The 23166-nt window shown below is 42.8% G+C and overlaps 1 protein-coding gene across 1 annotated transcript in view; it reads left to right on the forward strand.

Annotated features, from left to right (window-relative positions):
* FER1L6 (fer-1 like family member 6) overlaps nucleotides 1-23166 on the forward strand; it is a gene marked incomplete at its 5' end in the record, with an annotated part of 316530 nt that overhangs the window by 248062 nt on the left and 45302 nt on the right. Inside the window, 5 exons of the mRNA XM_082257934.1 lie at nucleotides 14539-14709; nucleotides 17300-17454; nucleotides 19999-20141; nucleotides 20913-21001; nucleotides 22351-22449. Coding sequence (XP_082114060.1) covers nucleotides 14539-14709; nucleotides 17300-17454; nucleotides 19999-20141; nucleotides 20913-21001; nucleotides 22351-22449 — 657 coding nt within the window. The remainder of the gene's footprint in view (nucleotides 1-14538; nucleotides 14710-17299; nucleotides 17455-19998; nucleotides 20142-20912; nucleotides 21002-22350; nucleotides 22450-23166) is intronic.

Raw genomic sequence — 23166 nt, forward strand, 5'->3', positions numbered from 1 at the left:
TGAACTTGGATGGGAGAAGGGATGAGTGGGATACTTCAACTTGATAACTATGCACACTCATGAGGACTTCTATCTGTATTGAATGCGACAAGGCCGCTGCTTCGCCCTGCCACTGAGGTAAAGTGTTGAAAGGCGAACTATGCGATATATTGCTCTTCAGGGTCTAACTTGGCACCCCCTTTCTTGCGGACTGTGTGTGCTGACCTTCTGTCCATTGACCTAACTGGGGTGGTCCCCTTCCTGGGCAGACCCCTGGCAAGCACACTGTGCTCACGTAGCTCTGCCTTCAGCTCCACTGTCAGTTTCCTCAGGACTTCTCTGGCTCAGCTCCACACCTGGCTCACTAGGTCGACTGCCTGTGACCACCTTCCTCTCTGACAGGAGGAGAGACAGAATTCGCCCTCCGCCGGGGACCTGGCTTCCCGCCCAAAGACCCCCTGCCTCATGTGCTCTCGGCTTTTGTGGTCAATCCCAGGATGCACTGCGATGGTGCCCTCCCACTGAGATTGCCACAAAAGCCTGTGTATCATTGGCCAGGTTTCCTCTACTGTCCAACAGGCCTCCCTATTTGATGCAGTGGGGACACTCCCTCAGACCAGATGAATGCACACTGAGCACAATGAGCAGGCCTAACTAAAGATCAGGCTCCCCTGATAAGCAGATGGAGCAAAACAAATGCTTTTACCTAGCACCTGTCTAGGAGGGTGCTACAAGCGTATTTGCTTTGTAAGAACAAATCACCTCTAATATTGTTGCTGCATAATGTAAAAATCTTGGAATAGTTTTTTACATTTGAGAATGGGGTGCCTTGAGACTGTCCATAATGTTAAAGGGTGTCTTGAGATTGTCCATAATTTTAAAGGGTGCCTTGACTGAAAAAAAGGTTGAGACACACTGATTTTAGACATCCTTGCCAGATGATAGTCTAGGTAAGTTAAGTCAGTTGTTGCAGTTAATCCCTAGGTTGTTAAAGTACTGTATGTAAACCCAATCCCTAAAGTCTTCTTTAAGACTTAAAGTAGAATTTCGGGCAAAACCTTACTAGTCCTAAAAATACTCCCTCCCTGAAAAATCTGTTTACTTACCTATTTTCAGCCCACTCTGGTATGGTAACATGATCTCCCCTGTGTCAGCCAGCGCCGCCAACAGGGGGAGATAAAAGAGCGCTTTGACAATGGCTAGTAAAGCCGGGATCGGTGCATTACTCATAGGGTCTCTATGGCCCAACCATTGTTGACGCTCCCTCCTCCCCTCTGCATTCTTGCTGGCTGACACAGGGGAGCTGGATCACATGACCACACTGGAGAAACCTATTAATAGGTAAGTATACAAATCTTTCCTTCACAGGTTTGTCAGAAAAAAACATTAGAAAGGGGGGAGCATTTTTAAGAATAAATTTTTCTGGAATTCCACTTTAGGTATTTTTCAATATTATTGAAGAAGAATCAAATCATCAAAATGTTTTTTTCCAATTGGACTCCAGAAGCTTTTATCCATAATGTGCTAGCATGCACAACATCTTAGCACATTATGGCAGAACTCTTCGGAGTTGTGACTCTTTGGCCACTTGGTTGGCTGAGCTGTGATGACATCAGTCCATGCACATGGGAGTCACAAAATCAGCTGTTAATGTACACTGAGCTGTGCATACACAGTTTAGCATATACACACACGCCCGATAGGGTCCCTTCTGTCAGAAAAATCCTACCTTTTTAGCTTTTTGTGTTTTTTTTTTTTTTTGTATGTTAGGTTTATTTTCACTTTAAATGTGCATCTTTTGTTAAAATAATACAGATAATAATCCTCCCAGCAAGAGTCCTTCTATACATGATAATACAGGAGTCTGATCTTAAAACAGATTCAATGATTTATGATAGTAACAAACAAATGTAATTAATCTTAATTAATACATAGCTGGAACACATGGCCTTTAAAAAAATTGCCTGTAGCTTAACTTTAAAGCGGAACTACAGATATATATATATATATATATATATATATATATATTTACAGTATCTCACAAAAGTGAGTACACCCCTCACATTTTTGTAAATATTTTATTATAACTTTTCATGCGACAACACTGAAGAAATGACACTTTGCAACAATATAAAGTAGTGAGTGTACAGCTTGTATAACAGTGTAACTTTTCTGTCCCCTCAAAATATCTCAACACACACAGCCACTAATGTCTAAACTGCTGGCAACAAAAGTGAGTACACCCCTAAGTGTAAATGTCCAAATTGGGCCCAAAGTGTCAATATTTTGTGTGTCCACTATTATTTTCCAGCACTGCCTTAAACCTCTTGGGCACTTAGTTCACCAGAGCTTCCAGGTTGCACTGGAATCCTCTTCCACTTCTCCATGATGACATATCTGAGCTGGTGGATGTTAGGGACCTTGCACTCCTCCACCTTCTGTTTGAGGATGCCCCACAGATGCTCATTAGGGTTTAGGTCTAGAGACATGCTTGGCAGTCCATCACCTTTACCCTCAGATTCTTTAGCAAGGCGTGTTTGGGGTTGTTATCATGTTGGAATACTGCCCTGCGGCCCAGTCTCCGAAGTGAGGGGATCATGCTCTGCTTCAGTATGTCACAGTACATGTTGGCATCATGGTTCCCTCAACTGTAGCTCCCCAGTGCCGGCAGCACTCATGCAGACCCAGACTATGACACTCCCACCACCATGCTTGACTGTAGGCAAGGCACACGTGTCTTTGTACTCCTCACCTGGTTGCTACCACACATGCTTGACACCATCTGAACCAAATAAGTTTATCTTGGTCTCATCAGACCACAGGACATGGTTCCAGTAATCCATGTCCTTAGTCTGCTTGTCTTCAGCAAACTGTTTTCAGGCTTTCTTGTGCATCATCTTTAGAAGAGGCTTCCTTCTGGGATGACAGCCATGCAAACCAATTTGATGCAGTGTGCGGCGTATGGTCTGAGCACTGACAGGCTGACCCCCCCACCCCTTCAACCTCTGCAGCGTCTATTTCCCAAAAACAACCTCTGGATATGACGCTGAGCACATGCACTCAACTTCTTTGGTCGACCACGGCAAGGCCTGTTCTGAGTCCTGTTAAGCCACTGTATGGTCTTGGCCACCGTGCTGCAGCTCAGTTTCAGGGTCTTGACAATCTTCTTATAGCCTAGGCCATCTTTATGTAGAGCAACAATTCTTTTTTTAGATCCTTAGAGAGTTCTTTGCCATGAGGTGCAATGTTGAACTTCCAGTGACCAGTATGAGAGAGTGAGAGCGATAACACCACATTTAACACACCTGCTCCCCATTCACACCTGAGACCTTGTAACACTAATGAGTCACATAACACCAGTGAGGGAAAATGGCTAATTGCGCTCAATTTGGACATTTTAACTTAGGGGTGTACTCACTTTTGTTGCCAGCCATTTAGACATTAATGGCTGTGTGTTGAGTTATTCTGAGAGTTCAGCAAATTTCCAATGCTATACAAGCTGTACACTTACTACTTTACATTGTAGCAAAGTGTCATTTCTTCAGTGTTGTCACATGAAAAGATATAATATATTTACAAAAATGTGAGGGGTGTACTCATTTTTGTGAGATACTGTATATATATATATATATATATATATATATATATATATATATATACATGTATATGTATATATATATATATATATATATAATGTATCCAGGTATACATTCAATAAAATAAATAACCTAATCCTTCCTATCAGTCTCCTGTGTCTCTCTGTATATTAGCACTTACACTAAGTGAGGAAGGATCAATGGTCTGAGCCAAAATGAAATGTATTTGAATGTACAGTAAGAGTTGGATAATGCAAACAAACAAATGCGAGAAGAAAGCAGAATGAGGAACTCATCAGTATACGAGAACTTTCAGATTGGGGTTGGTATGGTTTGCCACCATCCCTTGTTACATATAAGAATAAAAGGATTTTTCTCCTCAAATTGGGATTTTGTAGGCAAACAAAAACAAAGATATATAAAAAAATTGCTAATTTTATTCAAAAATACATAAATTGAGTTCAAAATTACATATAATGTTTATAATAAAATACATGTCGTGGAACATAGAGAAAGGCTACCACACATGGATCGACAATGATACACTGGGTATAAAAACCCTTTGATAGAGTATAGGTCCTGATCCGACGCGTTTCAAACATATTTAGAACTAACAGTTCTGTTCTTCATCAGGGAAAGATAGATCCCAACTCTACAAAATAAAGATAAAAAAACAAAACACATAATGTATCAGAACAGCCGCATACAAACCGTAAGCACATACATATGTGGGTAATAGCAACATATATATGGATATGACTACTACTATATTCAGACTGACCATAAAGGGGGGGGAGAAAGAAGGAGAGACAAAGAAAATCCCTATGAATCCTTCCTCCAAAGACAAAAGCATATGTAAAAGTTGTTATTTGGAATAGGTCCCAAATATCTGCATCCAAGCTCTCATGAGATAGGTAGGTCCCATACTCTCCTGTAGGGCCGCAGGAAACAAAATAAAGTATTCCCCAAGGCGACCGGCAAAGGCACTGTAATCAAAAATATACATATATATATATATATATATATATATATATATATATATATATATATATATATATATATATATATATATAAATATAATAAAAGTAATAATAATATAAATATATATAAAAATGTATATATATATATATATATATATATAAAAAATTTTCCCCGATGAAGAACAGAACTGTTAGTTCTACATATGTTTGAAACGCGTCGGATCAGGACCTATACTCTATCAAAGGGTTTTTATACCCAGTGTATCGTTGTCGATCCGTGTGTGGTAGCCTTTCTCTATGTTCCACGACTTGTATTTTATTATAAACATTATATGTAATTTTGAACTCAATTTATGTATTTTTGAATAAAATTAGCAATTTTTTATATATCTTTGTTTTTGTTTGCCTACAAAGTCCCAATTTGAGGAGAAAAATCCTTTTATTCTTATGAGGAACTCATCAGTATGTGCAATTTGAAGTGTGAGACCGCACTCAAGGTTTAGATGAAAACAATGATTTTCTTTATTCCTCGAAAAATATTTGCAGACAGACAGTGTACAGGAACAGACGTGTCCAGTAGGTTGACGTGCTTCCACACCGTGTGGTTATGAGTAAGCGACGTTTTATGTCGTGAAGCTCGTCAACCTACTGGACACGTCTGTTCCTGTACACTGTCTGTCTGCAAATATTTTTCGAGGAATAAAGAAAATCATTGTTTTCATCTAAACCTTGAGTGCGGTCTCACACTTCAAATTGCACGTTCCTGGATGGCGGATCTGACCAGCACCGGGTTCTGACACATGCACCTGAGCGGCTCTCCCTTGTTTCTTCTATGAAGTATGCAGTATGCTGCTTCCTCTAGTCAGGTTGAGACTTAGAGATGATTGGTGACCAACCTGCAAGCATAAAGGGCTAGTTCACATCACCACCAAAATCACACCAAAAAACTGCCTATCCAGGTAAGGGTTGTTACATAGTTACATAGTTACATAGTTAGTCTAGTTGAAAAAAAGACACAAGTCCATCTAGTTCAACCAATTAATATCTGTAGATAAAAACAAACTGTGCAGCTTTAACCAAAGTTAAATAATACCCTTGTTATCAGGGTAGGTCTTTTGCAAACCTCCCGAAGCCTAGAGGAAAAACTCTCAGAAATGGCAACATCAAGTCCTGCCTTGTTGTTGGACATGTTCGGTAGTTTGAGAACTCGCTCCTGTGACAGTGGGGGTGAGCAGTATTGGCTGAGAGTGTCCTAGCAACATCTCCGCAACAAGGCAGGATGGGATTATGCCACTCTGGGATGATGCCAATCAGGCTTCCAGAGGTATGTAAAAGGCCTACACCGATAGCAAGATCATTATTTACCTTTAATCAAAGCTGCATAGTTTGTTACCTACAGATGGCCATTGCTGTAGAATATAGACATATATACATATATACACTGTATACACAGGTTTTTTTTTCTTTTTATTTTTTTGTAAAGATGAACTAACTCTTTAACCGAAGCAGAGAAAATTCAGATCGCTGGTCTGGCTATGCTGAATGGCGGAGCTACCCGAATCACTTGACTGGATCAACACAATTATATAACAAATGCTTTTTTCAACTTTTTACCTAGTTTTTTCCAGAAGCGACGAGCCCAATGTACCTGGGTTCAGTTCTAAGGACGTTCATTGAACAACTGAAAAGAGTTTGGAAATTGCAAATGTTCCTTGATCCTATGGGGCAAAATCCTGAAAATTAATATTTGCCATTTTTAAGGCTATACGGACAGGGTTTGTTAAACAAAGGGCATGGGTAGCTGAGCATGTCCAGGGGGAACATATACCAATGCAAAACATTTTTCTTTAAAAATACCATTTGGCAGGGAGCAGCACTTTGGGGAAGATGTCATTCATTAGTGGCGGTAGTAATACTGCCACTAGTGAATGACTTTCTGCAGAGCCATTGGTTTAATACAAAGGGCGGGCAAAAATGCCAGGTAGTTTGCCGAAGCACAAATAGCTTCAGAGACAACCCTGCATTGCCCCAAACTCAAACTTTACTCATATATGCCAGCAGTTCAGCTTCATGGTATCAAAATAAGGTGATCACTAAAGCTGGATACACACTATCCAACTTTTGTGGTTAGATTTCCTTCAGATTTACCTTTTCTATGTAGTGCAAGGGCCTGCCAGATTGCACACAAATTGAAAGTGTTTAGGTTTGACCTCATATTAGATGGTTTTGGTAAGTCTAAAGGAAAAAGTCTTCAGAAAATCTTATTGTGTGTATAGCCCATTAGTTTAAATGCTTTAGACTGGAATGGCAAGAGTCATTAGTGCCTTGCAAACTCTATGCAGCTGATCTTAGAGGAATAGTCCATTGGCTGAACCAGACTTTACCGTTTGATTCCCTGACATAAGGCTGGTATTACATAAACAGGCCCATTTGTTTAATACAAGCATGTATGTTTTTAAAATGATCAATTAAATAACACAACTTGTTGTTTAGATTTTGCTTGTACATCCAATCCCTTTGTTACATCTCCAGCCTAGTTTTGTCCAACACGTTCTGAATAACAGATTACATTGTGGTTCTCCTTCATCAAACTCCCATTTGGACTAAGTGCTTAAATAGTATAAATGTAATGTATGCTTGTTGTTTTAACTAAAATGAGATGTTTGTTTCCCTAAGCTGACTGTAATTCCATTTTATAAGATAAAGAACCAGATAAATTTTGGTCAAGGGATTTAATGGCCGTCGCAGATGGGACATCATGTCTGTTTATCTTCGGTCTGGTAGCCAAGAAATTTTGAATTAATCACAGAATGCTTGAGGTTTTCCCATTAGTTCTGCTAGCCATTGCTTGCAAAAAAAATCACAATGAAAGTAGCATTCAGGCTAACTTTCTGCAGTAATTCTACAAAGGAGAACACTGCAAAAGTGCATAGATTGCCAACACTGGTGGTGTTGAAATGAAGCAATTGCCCACTAGCCATTTGTTATTTTACTCTCAAGGGTTAATACTAACAGGATGACATGGTATTCTTCCTGAGTCATAGAAATAATCTATTCCATTAAATAGTTTTTTTTTTTTTTTTTATATAAAATGTTCACCTAACAGTATAGTAGGCAACTGGTCCATAATTCAGTGGTCATCATAGGAAGTAATGTGTTAATTTGGACACTTACATAGCATCACCATTATATTAATGTTGAGTGTGTGCAAGAGTATATACAAGTACAAGTTGGAATAGAGGTTTTATGGGTAAAGGATATTTACTGGGTTTTGCTGAGAAGTCCAGCCTCTCATTAATAAATATAGCGTTCTTGAATTCTGAAGAGAAGGTTACCATACAGGGAATTCATTGGCATAGTAAAAGGCACTTTGTTATTAGAAAAGAGGAGGCAAATGTAGTATTTTGTGATTGTTGGAGTCACGGGTGACAGGTATTGAACTTGTATCAAAAGCAGTGGCGGCTGGTGAAGTTTTAAGATGGTGGGGCGTAATACCCCGCCCTTCCAGTTTGACCCCTCCCATGTCTCAGAAGCCCCACCCCTTATAGACTCCACCCATTTTGTCCCCTGTATTTTGCTTGCGTGAACAAATTCTCCCAATATATCACACATTAAGGGGTCCATCAGTACTAGTATATCCCATAATAGGGAGCAGGGGCCCTATTTTGTGATATACTGTGAGAGACACCCTATTATGATACACTGTCTGAGAGTGGCACAAACCCCACAGTACAGACCCCCTAGCACAAACTCCTCAAGCACAAACCCCACAGTACAGGCCCCCTAGCACAAACCCCACAGTACAGACCCCCTAGCACAAACCCCACAGTACAGGCCCCCTAGCACTAATCCCACAGTACAGACCTCCTAGCACTAATCCCACAGTACAGACCCCCTAGCACAAAACCCCACAGTACAGGCCCCCTAGCACTAATCCCACAGTACAGACCCCCTAGCACTAATCCCACAGTACAGACCCCCTAGCACTAATCCCACAGTACAGACCCCCTAGCACTAATCCCACAGTACAGGCCCCCTAGCACTAATCCCACAGTACAGGCCCCCCAGCACTAATCCCACAGTACAGGCCCCCTAGCACTAATCCCACAGTACAGACCCCCTAGCACAACCAGCATACATGCCCCCTTCAATGCAGTGACCAGCGTACATGCCCCCTTCAATGTAGTGACCAGTATATATGCCCCCTTTCAATGCAGTGACCAGTATACATGCCCCCATTTCAATGCAGTGACTAGCATACATGTCCCCAATGCAGTGACCAGCGTACATGTCCCCAATGCAGTGACCAGGGTACATGTCCCCAATGCAGTGACCAGCGTACATGTCCCCAATGCAGTGACCAGTGTACATGTCCCCAATGCAGAGATGAGCATGCGTGCCTCCAATGCAGTGACCAGCATACATGCCCCCAATGCAGTGACCAGCATACATGCCCCCAATGCAGTGACCAGCGTACATGTCCCCAATGCAGTGACCAGCATACATGTCCCCAATACAGATATCAGCGTGCGTGCTTCCAATGCAGTGACCAGAGTACATGTCCCCAATGCAGAGATCAGCGTGCGTGTTTCCAATGCAGTGACCAGCATACATGTCTTCAATGCAGTGACCAGTGTACATGTCCCCAATGCAGAGATCAGTGTGCGTGCTTCCAATGCAGTGACCAGCATATATGTCCCCAATGCAGTGACCAGTGTACATGTCCCCAATGCAGAGATCAGTGTGCGTGCTTCCAATGCAGTGACCAGCGTACATGTCCCCAATGCAGTGACCAGTGTACATGTCCCCAATGCAGAGATCAGTGTGCGTGCTTCCAATGCAGTGACCAGCGTACATGTCCCCAATGCAGTGACCAGTGTACATGTCCCCAATGCAGAGATCAGCGTGCGTGCCTCCAATGCAGTGACCAGCGTACATGTTCCCAATGCAGTGACCAGCATACATGTCCCCAATGCAGAAATCAGCGTGCGTGCTTCCAATGCAGTGACCAGCGTACATGTCCCCCAATGCAGTGACCAACATACATGTCCCCAATGCAGTGACCAGCATACATGTCCCCAATGCAGAGATCAGCGTGCGTGCTTCCAATGCAGTGACCAGCATACATGTCCCCAATGCAGTGACCAGCGTACATGTCCCCAATGCAATGACCAGCATACATGTCCCCAATGCAGAGATCAGCGTGCGTGCTTCCAATGCAGTGACCAGTATACATGCGATGTCCCCAATGCAGAGATCAGCGTGCGTGCCCCCTTCAAAGCAGACACTTACCTCACTAGTCACGGACGGCGTGCTGCTCTGAGATTTATTTAATCTTTTTTTTTTTTTCTGCTTCGTTTGGGAGGGCCACCACTGATCAAAAGAAGGAAGAAGGTAGAAAGAAATGAATGGTGTTATACAGATAGATCAAGAGAAGTATGGTGGAGACAATTGAGGAGTGAAAGCCCAAGAGGATTAGACATCGAGCACAGGCAGGACTGCTGTTAGAAATCACAGGGCCCCATACAGCCTACCTGACAGGGCCCACCAAACATATCAAATTATATTTTCACAAAAAATACCCTAAAATAATTATTAGTGGACACAAACACAACATAATTCCTGCTAAAGCTCTGTGTGTGAATGGGTCTCTGTGGTCTGTACAGTGAATCAGTGGTATGTATATGTGGCTGGAGCCACCTGAAGCTGTGTGCAGGCAGCAATTGTTACTCTACAGGGACGCAGCAAGTGTACGAACACAGCCACAGGTCCTAATTTGACAGGGATGTGGGTGCAGGTGTATGGCCCCCAACACAGACAGTGTGCATTTAGGGCCAGTCACCCATGCCTGCAAATCTGCCAAATTAGGACCTGTGACTTTGTTTGTGTAGCCGCTATGACCCCATAGAGTAACAGGCAGCTCCAACTGCAACAATGCACTCTTATACAATGCGAAAATATCTTAGGGCTCCTTCACATTTAAAGTTGTTAAAACCTTATGGTTTAATTGCGCTTTAACCGCCCACCGCTTCCTCCTTTAGCAACCGAAGTAGGCTAAGAGTGTACATATGCCACGGCCACAATGCTTTGCTTCACACCTTGGCAGAAACTATTGAAAGCAAAACAGTAGCCCTTATGTAGCACCCTCCTAGGTAGGTTCTAGGTGAAAGCATTGTTTGCTCCATCTGCTTATCCGGGGAGGGTGATCAGTAGTTTTGACTGTTACATGTGTCCATGTGTGATTCACTTGGTCTGAGTGAGTGTCTCCACTGTATCCAATAGGGGGGCCTGTTGGACAGTGGAGGAAACCCAGTCAGTGGCACACAGGCTTTTGTGGCTGTCCCAGTGGGAGGGCACAACAGTGGTGCATCCTGGGATTGGTCATAAAAGCCGAGGGCACATGTGACAGGGATCTTTGGGCAGGAAGCCAGGTCCCAGGAGGAGGGTGACGTTGGTCTCTCCTCCTGTCAGTGTGGAAAGTGGACACAGGCAGTCAGCCTAGTGGACCAGAAGAGTGGTGCTGAGCTGAGAAGTCCAGAGGATACTGACGGTGGAGCAAGTGGCAGAGCAACCTGAGGAAAAACAGTGTCCGTGAGTACCAGGGAGCTTGCTAGGGGTCTGCCCAGGAAGGGGACCACTCCAGGGAAAGTCAGTGGACAAGAGCCAGCACACACAGCAAGTAAGAAAGGGGACGCCAAGTTAGACCCTAAAGAGAAAACTAAAGCATAGTTCACTTTTTACATCTTCACTTCAGTGGCGAGGTGAAGTAGCGGCCTTGCCACACACACTACAGTTAGATGTCCTCAGAATTTGTGCATAGTTCCTAAGTTGAAGTATCCCACTCATCCCTTCTCCCATCCCCAGTTCTAAATAAAATACAAAAAAACAAATCCCCTGGACTGTTCATTAACTGAGGCAAGGACTTAAAGAGATAAGTTTAACAGTCTGTTGCTATGGGTAACCCAGGGGAATCCATTCTCAGCAGCTCCCAAGGGGGCAATGCTACACTTATTTATTTTCACATTTTTTTAACTGCCCTATTGGGGGTGGGCTTTGGTGAAATATCAGGGGTCTAAACAGACGGATGCCTCACATTAGAGATTGCGAAAGGCACAGAGTACATAGATTTGTCAGTTCCTTTTTTTGCAGCCTCAGCTGCACAGATGAATGAATAGGAAATGCTCTGAGCCTTCCTGTTCATTCACAGACTGAAGCACAGTAAACACAATTTACTATGCTTCAGTGATCAATGAACACAAGAGAGAGTGGTAGCGATCGCTCACTGTGTAAATTCAGGAAAGGAAGGGGATTGTAAATATGCCATATTTACTGCCCGCCTTCCTCGCTCTGAATTCTGAAACAATCCCCCTGTGTGCCCGCATCAGCTGCCGGCGGGAGAAGAGAGGAGGAAAGTCGGAAGCACTGCGGAGAAAAGGAGCACACAGAGGGACCCAGATAGCTGGTGTAAGGGGGGCAGAGAGGGGTCCTGGACAGCAGGGGGTGGGATCAGGCAGATACTAGAACTGATCCCCCTGCAGCTCAGCTGAAGGGAGAAAGAGGAGTAGAAGCCTGCAGCCCTGCAGGGGGAGGCATAAGAGGATAGGTGTTTGCAATCAGGCAGTACAGCCAGCCCTCCTGCTTGGCAGGTGCCCAGGCCCTGTTTTGAGCTGATGGGTCCTGGGCCCAGTACAAGAGGGCTGGCTGTACTGACACAGTTAAAACACTTTAAAACATTGTATTTTGTTACCTTCCTACTTACTCTAATTAACAATAGCATCCCTGTGCTCAGGGCCACTGATAAGGCAGTACAGCCAGCCCTCCTGCTTGGCAGGTGCCCTGGCCCTGTTTTGAACTGATAGGTCCTGGGCCCAGTACAAGAGGGCTGGCCGTACTGCCTTATCAGTGGCCCTGAGCACAGGGATGCTATTGTTAATTAGAGTAAGTAGGAAGGTAACAAAATACAAGGTTTCAAAGTGTTTTAACTGTGTCATTTAAGCTGGATACACACTATCCAACTTTTGTGGTTAGATTTCCTTCAGCTTTACCTTTTCTATGTAGTGCAAGGGCCTGCCAGATTGCATACAAATTGAAAGTGTTTAGGTTTGACCTCATATTATATGGTTTTGGTAAGTCTAAAGGAAAAAGTCTTCAGAAAATCTTATAGTGTGTATGGCCCATGAGAGAAACAATCTTTTCAAATATCACGTCAGCCATTGCAAGAACTTGTAGGGAAGTAGGGAAAGTTTCCTGAACCATCTCATGCTGCAGTAAAAACTGTTTGTGGGTAAACTGTTAAAGGGAAGTGACTTAACTCACATAGCAAAAAGGGGACTTCTGAATGTGCACAATTTCGAAAAAATGCTGAGTTGACACAGGGGGTGTCGAAGAACACATGGCAAAATCAGTTTCAGGATGCCAAAGAAGTGGTCCCATGCAGTGTCCCTGCAGACATAATATATACAGTAAATTAAACCTACCACACAAAATATGAGTAGTGCTACGTAGCAGCTTTTCAAACATACAGAATAAAGCAGGATATACACTCAGTTTTTTTTCCATTCGGCCATTGGACGATAAAAAAAAAAAACCTCACAGATACCTGCATCCACACAAGTGATGAGGATGCAGGGATCTACTTTGCACCACTATCGTATTCCAAAAGCAGGAATTCCCTGCTCGCCATTAGAATACACTGATCAGCACTGCAGCCATTGGCTGCAGCAGCTGATGGAATGCTGCTTTTCCAGCAGGACTAGTCGGCAGAAACCAGGCTTCTGTTGAACAGACAGAGCTACATACATACCAAAATGTGTCTGATTCCTGCTGAACTGACTGAATGATGATATGTGTATACCTAGCTTAAGAACTAATACTGAGAATTATGCCCAGCACATAGAAGACAGGAAGGGGTACTGTCACATTTACATACGAAGAGCAAAAACAGAAAATATATAAAGCTGCAAAATACGCATTTACAAGATTTTACATGAACGTATCCGGTCAAACTACGTGCATCTGGCAACTATTCAGCGATAGGGGTTGGGTCAAATCAAGGGATATCTATGTATCATGCAGGATGAAAGGGGTAAATAATGTTAGGGTTAACCTGACTGCCATGAACCTATCCTGCCTCCAACTCCCTACTGGTTATAAGCCTGACATCATACATTTAGGACAAATGAGAGTTGTGGGAGAAGGGGGAGAGATAGGGCCAAGCAGGTCCCGCTGGTTCCATTGAACCCAGGCAGCACTTGGAGAGGGGTGGCAAATTGACTCCCAAGATTTTTTTTCGGGCAAGTGTGTGTGTCATCAGTTTGCAGCCAGTTACGGGCACAATTTCCCCATCTCATGTTTCCGCCCGTAGTGAAAACTGATGAGTATGAGGAGGCGGAGTACCTCCTTTGTGGAACATCTCGTGTGGAATGACGTTACACATCAGTGCACTCCATCTCACATAGGGCAGGCTGGATCTTCTAGGGCGGTGGGTGCAGTAGACACAGGAGTGACAGGAGGACCGAGGACAGACAGTGGGTGGATAACAGTAAACATAATATTTTCAAAATGTTATATTTACATAAAATAATAGATGTGGGGACCTTTTGTTGGGCGTGATTTTTTTTTGGGGGGGGGGGGGCGGGGGGGCAACATTTCATTATTGGACCCAGTCAGCACAATATCATGGGTCAGCCCTGGGGCCAAGCTCAACTTCAGGAATTAAATCTGGAATTTGCATATTGGAGCATATTTGTCAAATGCTAAGGATTCTTTAGCTGCTTTAGCTATCCAAAAGAGCAAAACTCAGAATCATGGCCCAGGGGAGTTTGCTTTTAAAGTTTTTTTTTCCCAGCAGCAGAGTCAATTTAACAATTTCTGTATTACAGTGTGTTCATTTTGCAATATAGTGTGGAAAAGACATGGCATAGGCTGAAAGGCCACTTTAGCACTCTGTAAAGATAACAAGCTACTTTAATTGTGTCTCCTAGGTCATTTGAAATTCAAGCAACTTTCCCAAAAGAATCTCTGTTAACTATCCTGATCTATGACTACGATCTAATTGGGAGTGACGACCTCATTGGAGAGACAAAAATTGATTTGGAAAATCGCTTCTACAGCAGGCACCGTGCGACCTGCGGCTTACAGAGTCAATATGAAATGTAAGACTTCTGTAAAAGATACATGTATCTGAGGAAAATTTTATTAGTTCTGTGAACTCTAGTCCGGATATAATTTTTCAAAGTTAGCGAAAGAGATTGAGAATGAGCAATTAAGCACTGCCTATACTTTAGTTAAAATACGCCCCTGTAGATTAATGAGCATGAAAAAGAACCAGCCATGTGTGTCAGGTCAGTAGTTTCTGATGCCAGGATCTTATTTCTCATGCTTTTCGATAGAGGACCTGTTGGCTTTTGATGCAGTGGCTCTTCAAAATATGAGTCAGAAGGTTACTCAGAAGGGATTAGCTTTTCGGTTGTTATGTGAGTGTTAGGGATAAAATTAGTTTAAGGCTGAGTTCACATTGCCGCACAGAGCCGCTCGCACCAGGGGTTCGGTGCGTCACTGTTCACTACTTTAGGTCTGATTTCAGTTCCGAATTTATGGCTGAATTCGGACCTGAAACAAACCATAAGGCGCACAGGACTCCTGTGCAATTCCCTCAGGAGCCACTCTGGAGATAAGTGAACCAGCTCCATAGAGAGTCAGTCACAATCTCTTGGCATGTGAACTGGATGTGGGAAAATCTCCGTATCAAATTCGCAATAGTGTGAACCCAGCCTTAGGGGTTAAAGCAGTTAAGTGTGAGAAGGGGGGGGGGTTAAGAGTCAAAGGCATGTGTTGGAGGTTAAGTGTTAGGGTTGGGTTAAATGTTAGGTGCTCAGGGGGCTAGGAGCCAAGGGCTCAATTTAGGGGTTAAGTCAAAGTGTTTCTTTAGCTATACATTTTTCTTTTATTCTTTAAGAGACACAAGATCAAATTTGAGGCTGGGTTCACATACGGTATATGCGGATTGGATGTGGGTTACCACCATCCAATTTGCATGACATGCAAGTGTAACCGGCTCTCAATGGAGCCAGATCACACAGATACGGGGCGGCCATGGAGCGGATTTCAAAAGCGTCCTGCAAACCCCCCCACAGTATAATTTTTTAGAGCGGGCGGTCGGCTCTCTTGTAATAGCAATCAGAGCGGCTTACTAGCCGCTTGATTGCTATTACAAGCAGGGGAAGGGAACACCTCCCCCCTCCCCCCATCGCCTTCTGCTGCTCTACCATCCCACCAGGAGACATGAATGACCAGCCAGCGTGTCTGAGCAAAGCTGAGATCGAAGAATAATTAAAACACAAATTTTTAACATGCCCCTGTCCTCCCATGCTCGCACGCAAATGCGAACTAATTTATTGGTCCCGCACACACGCAAGCAGTGATCGTTCCACGCATATGAGGTATCACCGTGAACATCAGATCATGGGCAGTAATTCTAGAACCAGACTTCCTCTGTAAATCTAAAGTGGTAACCTGGATAGGATTTTAAAGGGTTGCCTATGGATAGTAAAATTTACGTAGTTTGTCCCTGTTGCACAGGCGTGCGCAATTTTAAAGCGGTTGGGGTGAGACAAATTTAGATGGGGGGGAGGGTGCCCCATTTTGAGTCTTGCCTAGGGCAGCACAAAACCAACATACACCACTGGTGACAGTAGCAATACCATCAATAATGAATGACTCTTCCTGCAGGCTCACAGCAGAGGGAAGGTGAACAAGCCTTTTAGTTTGCCGAAGAGCAGACAGCTAGAGTTTGGGGCTAACCTTGCATTACCCCAAACTCAAAGTCAAAATGTATCTTTAACAATGCATTTTTCTCTTTCTTTTTGTTCTTTAAAGGGACACAGGATCCAATATAAACCATGGGTATATATCTACACCTTAAAGTGGAATGGACACTAGGCAAACAAAACTGTAGGCCAGCCTAAATAACCTTCCACACACTAGCTATGGTAGTTTAGCTTAGTGTCCTTAAATGGATAGACATTTTTTCCAGCTCTGTTTTACCCAGTGGAGATTGGAACCTGTGTCCCTAAATAGACGATAAAGAAAATAGGATTTTAGTACTCACGATAAAAATCCTTTCCTCAAAGGGATACAGATCTCCTGATGTGCTTTTTTTTTCATATTGCTTGCTACAACTGAAGCATATTTAGTATGGAAGGTGCTAAATAGATTCTAGGATAGCCTACAATTTATTTACCTTGTATCCATCCCACCTGAAGATGGCGCTATATAACTCATGGTACAGATTGAATCCTGTACTACCGATAGACTCTGAGAAAAAGCTCTTCTGGTCTTCTTCCACTCTACTTATAAAATATGTTTTTTATTGTCATAGTGTCTGCATTAAGGCTCTAACTGTTTCCTACTCTGCCAACATTTAAAAAACATGTTTTGTCTAAAGAAACACTTTTGGTGAAAGGTGTGTTTCCCAAAGTGACACTTTGATCAGTTTTTGCCTATGGTGGTTTTTTTGAGTTAGCACCAAAAAAAAAAAAAAAATGTCAATTCCCCTTTAGGTTAACGTGAAACAATTGCAATTGGCTGATACTGAAAAAGGGAAAAGAATAAATCAAATTTTTTATGGACATTTATTACATACTTTTCTACCTTTACAGACAGTCATATTTTACATTGCATTTATTGAATCAACTTGCATTCAATAGAACATAAAATAAACTGTTCATCTGGCTGTTATTCTAGAGAAGGATACAACGCTTGGAGAGACAGCACCAAACCCACAGAAATACTCACCAAACTGTGTAAAGACAACAATTTAGGTGTTCCAGTATTTACTCCGGGCCAGATACAGATTGGAAACAGAGTTTTCAATGGAAAAACTGTATTTGATCAAGATGGTAAGTAGGAAATAATCTTGACATATTGTATAGTTGTTATGATCTAATGTTCCTCAAAAATCTATTGAGATTATAGATGTCATAGATACCCAATGGGCCCTTATAAGGCAGTACAACTTTTTCTCCAAAATCTATGTTTGACATCAGTAATTTAAAATAATTGGTTACCATTAAAATCCCACCCATTAGAAGGTATTCACTTTTCCAAAACATTTAGGGATTAAGGTAACAATATACCCACAGGTGGTGAACAAATTCTTTGAAACTTTTTCTCCATTACTCCATTTCTCTTTTAAGATCTCCACTGTCCATATATCTCCCCGCTTGAGATACCATGTCTACTACCACATCCAATACTTTCCTTTTTGACCCTGTAACCTTACAGAAGGCCTTTCTTTCTGATGCTCATTACCACCTGCCAGCTGGACCCTTTTCCCTCAAAACTACTCTGGTCACCCTCTTGCACTATTCTGCACTCTCTAACTCACATATTTAATCTTCCCATCTCTACTGGAAACTTTAAAGTAATCAACATCATTTGCTGAAGCTGAGGGTTATATTTAGACATCACATTTTGTATAAACTCTACTCCTTGTTCCATGTCATTATTTAACCAGCACAGTGGTTCTCCTGTATGTGACAAATGGTAATGACTTCATGCAGGCCCAGATTGGCCAATCGGGAGCACCGGGACTTCTCCCGGTGGGCCGGTCGGTCCGGGGGCTGTTCCACTGGGTTGCCTGATTTGAAAATGGTGCCGCTCAGCGCCAACATGTCACAGCGCATGTGCCAACGCCGCTCAGAAAAGGCCGTACACGTTCGGCTATTCTCGAGAATAGCCGAAAGTATACAAGCTTTCCCGAGTGGCAGCGGCGGCGCATGCGTAATGACGTGTTGGCGGCAGGTGGCTCCAATTTTAAATCGATGTGGCCTCAGGAACAGGTGAGACTCCTCCACTGCCTGCCATTATGCGGGGCTGCAGGCATACTACAAGAGATGCAGTGCTGCGGGCATGGTACACCTGTACCATGCCCACAGCACTGCATCTCCTGTACCATGTCCGCAGCCACGCATTCTCCTGTACCATGCCCGCAGCCCCGCATTCTCCTGTACCATGCCCGCAGCCCCGCATTCTCCTGTACCATGTCCGCAGCCCTGCATTCTCCTGTACCATGTCCGCAGCCCCGCATTCTCCTGTACCATGTCCGCAGCCCCGCATTCTCCTGTACCATGCCCGCAGCCCCGCATTCTCCTGTACCATGCCCGCAGCCCCGCATTCTCCTGTACCATGCCCGCAGCCCCGCATTCTCCTGTACCATGTCCGCAGCCCTGCATTCTCCTGTACCATGTCCGCAGCCCTGCATTCTCCTGTACCATGTCCGCAGCCCTGCATTCTCCTGTACCATGTCCGCAGCCCCGCATTCTCCTGTACCATGTCCGCAGCCCTGCATTCTCCTGTACCATGTCCGCAGCCCTGCATTCTCCTGTACCATGTCCGCAGCCCTGCATTCTACTGTACCATGTCCGCATCCATTGCAAACTTATATTCTGAGGTTTTAATTACATTATTTTAATATAGTCAGTCGTGAACTAAAGTGGGCCGGTCTAAGGCATGAAACTCCAGGGCTGAAAATGAGTCCCACTCCGGCCCTGACTTCATGAGAGTATAAGTAATATTAGGAAGACTTCAAGCTGTTCTACATGGAAATTGTAGAATAAATGGGTGTCCTGGTCCAGCAAGTATAAATTGCATTATCCAGAATACCTTTTCTTCTGCAGGATAAGGCTGTTTACAAAAATGTTGAGCAGCCCACAAAACTGAGACATTGAGGTAAATGATATGCAGAACAGCACCCTATAGTAACCAGTTAGTTTACTGTAGTCGTATCATGGAAACATTTTATTATTTAATACAAGATACTGAATTTGCCCATTGCTATTTGCCTATTTGCCATATGGGTAAAGCAATGAAAGTGACACATGAAGATATCAGCAAATCAGATGAGAAATTAATTTATTATTTTTGGGTAGAGCATGGAAGGGGAACCTCTACCAGGTCTTTCAATATTTTTTGAGTCTTCTTTGGGGGAAATGTCCCCTCATTTGTTGTGAGGTCAAAGGTATAGAAATTAGTATAATCTCTCCAGTGAAGTCACAGACAGAAAAAGTTTTTTTTTAAATATATTGGGAAATATTTATTGCCTCTGTCAACTCTTTTGTTCTTTCTGTATTATATTGGGTAGAGTTTTTACTTCCTGCTTGGCAACCAAGACAAGATGTCAAATAATTTTTTTTCAGTAGGGACACAGACAGTAATAACATTTGCTATCCTTTCCCTGTTGTGTCCAAAACTAACAAATAGGTTTTACTGGAGTAACACTTTAAGTAAAAAATAGGGCCACTTGGTAGGTCTGTTCTAAAATAGCCGGGAATGAGCAAGTTGTAGCATGAGGGTTAAGTCATAATAAATGTGGCACATGCTGAAAGGATTTTGAACATAAACTTTTTTTTATTTTATAATCAATTTTGCTGCCTTTCTGATAGATGAGCAAGTAGAATCATATGAGCACCTGGCACTGAAGGTTCTTCATTCTTGGCAAGAGATCCCCGGCATTGGATGTAAACTCATTCCAGAGCACATTGAAACACGACCTCTGTATCACAGAGATAAGCCAGGAATTGAACAGGTAAGCAGGAAAGACTTACGAGGTCCAGTCTATCTACATTCTACACAGCCATACTATATAGAATTTAGGATGAGGGGCAACTGAATTATAAGTCATAGAGAACTTGTCTAAAAGAAGATTCATTGAATTGGATGTGTTCACCCTTTATACATTTAAAAATTGCTTAACTAGAAAATACAAAAGAAAATCATTTACTTTAAAGAAACTCTACCAATCAAATCTAATCAATGCACTGCTGTAGATTGATGGCAACAGCATATTGTGCTCACCTGCTGCCCTAATCCACTGCTGGATTTCCTCAAAGACTTTTCCTATAGAAATACATTATATGACCATAAAAATGGGAATACCTAACCACACCTATTCAATCTTTTTGGACATCCCTTTTCAAGCCCTGAGCATTCATAGGACATTGCCATCCTTGCAGCTTTGACAGCCTCCATTCTTCTGCAAAGGTTTCACCACAAGATTTTCAAATATGTGCGTGGAAATGTGTGACCATCTATCCAAAAGAAAAACAAAGACCGATGATCCACTCTATCAAAAAAAAAAAAGTTTATGCTTTAGATATACGTTGTACTTTAAAAAGCTGTTCTCCTAAAAATGATAGAAGTCACGATCCAACCAGGGTAAAACATGGCATGCTGTTTTTAATTTTCACTGTTATTTTGGAATCATTTTTACGTACCTGAGATGCTGTGTCTTACAGAAATTAACAGCGTGGTACTTAAAAATCAAAAGTTGTAAATGTGAGCTGTTTTTGTCCTCCAGGGTCGGATACAGATGTGGATTGACATGTTTCCAACTGACCTGCCACTTCCTGGTCCTCCGGTGGATATTTCACCTCGTAAGCCAAAAGGGTAACTGCAGTTCTTACTAATACCCACTACTGTTAATTTCTACTTTGGTCAATCGCTATCACTGGTATTTTAGTCAGACTATTGTACAGTATGAATGCTTGTTTTTGTGTATTGTGCAAGTGGAAAGTTCAGATATGCTGCTATTCCTACGGGTTTATGGCTGTCTAGCATTGGTGCAGTGGAAGTCCACCCCACCCTCCCTTTAGGTCCTTTTCGTGTTCAGGATTCCAGCAGGGACATCTCTTCCCCACCCTGTCATGACCATGGCATTTGCTGAGCACACCTGTGCATAGTGTAGTTTCCTTAAAGATATAAGGAGAGAGCAAAGACTGGAAGGAATAAATGTACTTGTGGCAAGGTCTCCCAGTTGTGTTCTGGATAGCAAGAAAGGTCAGACTTGGGGAACAAATCTGCTTCTCCCTACTGGAGAAATCTGCTTTGGGTGGATTTATATTTTAAAGTCAACCTGCCCATGAGGGACATCTCCTCAGTAACATACACAACACAAAGAAAGGTGCTATTGGGGGAGATGAAAGTTGACCCAATTTCAAAAGTTAATACTTGATATTTTATGTGTTACATTTGGAATGGTTTAACCTAAAAATAAAATCCACCTTTTGTCTTGAATTCTACCTAACAAATAGCAGTGTACATCCCGTTTAGAACTTTTTGTTCTGTAACCTCAAAGATGAATATCTGCAGTGGGCAATCTAAAGGACTTCTGCCTGTGACTGCTAGTCTCATGAGGTTTGAAGAAGTGAGATTCGTGACTTATGTGCTGCTCTGTTTTCCTTGCTGGAGAGAAATATTTACATGTGGACCTGTAGTGCAAGGATCTTCTTCTGATTCAATCTTTTTGTGGTTCTGTACTTCCTCCATCTCTTCTGATGCTTCTTTATTATTCCCTTGTAGCATTACTACCGTAGAAGCTGCAGGATTACTGCCCAGGTCTTCCGCACCGGCTTTGCTCGTAGTCATGCATACAGGCTCATTTGTACTTTTCTTAAATAACCAGCCCAGAGTGTTGTTTTTATTTTTGGAGAACTTGGTATACCCTCCTCAGTCATCAGGGCACCTATAGTCAAGGTCAGCAATGACATGAGGAAGCAAAGTCTTGCCTCTACAAAGATTGCTACCTCCACAAAGAGACACTGTGCCGAACAAGACATGCTAATTATTGGAAAAATCAGCTGCAGGGGGACCACAGGAAATATTGGTGACTAGCCATTTGCCTTTTTGACATGGCGTTTTCCATCTACAACAACTATATATATTTTTTAACTTTAACTTTTTCTCTTTTTCTTTCAATGTAAATCCTAACAGTGGACTACAATAATTTTATTTTGCAGGTATGAATTAAGAATAATAATTTGGAACACAGAGGATGTGATCCTGGAGGATGAGAATATTTTCACTGGGCAAAAATCAAGCGACATTTATGTTAAAGGGTAAGATGTTATATAAAGTGCAGTTAACCGCTTGCCGACCGCCGCAAGTAGATATACTGCGGCGGTCAGCCCCTGCCAGGCAAAGTGACGTATATATACGTCATTAGCCTGTGACCGGTTTGTGAGCCAATAGCGGGCGAGCGCTCGCCCACTGAGGCGCGCGCCCGCCGCGGCTCGTTCACGGAGGAGTCCGCGCTTGTGACCGGCGGACCCAATGTACGCCGGTCACACTACGATCGTCGGTAGAGCGGGAGAAAGTCGGGCGGCTTATGTAAACAAGCCGCCTGTCATTCTCCCCTGTGTAATAATGGAGATCAGACGGTTCTACTATGTAGAACCGTTGATCTCTGTTTTTACAATAGGAGACCTGTCCCACTACAGTTTGAATCACGCCCCTAGGACACACTTAACCCCTCCCTCTCCAATACAGTTAACCCCTTCCCTGCCAGTGTAATTTTTACAGTAACAGTGCATATGTATAGCACTGATTACTGCAGTAATGTCACTGGTAACCCCAAAAGTGTCAAAAATGTCAGTCAAGGGTCCGATCTGTCTGCCGCAATGTCGCAGTCCTGCAAAAAAAATCGCAGATCGCCGCCATTACTCGTTAAAAAAAAAAACACCAAAAATGACAAAAATCTTTCCCTTTGTTAGTAAACGCGATAACTTTTGCGTAAACCAATCAAAACACGCTTTTTGCGATTTTTTTTACCAAAC

Source organism: Pelophylax lessonae, assembly GCF_965119305.1.
Source record: "Pelophylax lessonae genome assembly, chromosome: 5".
NCBI classification, from domain to species: Eukaryota; Metazoa; Chordata; class Amphibia; order Anura; family Ranidae; genus Pelophylax; species Pelophylax lessonae.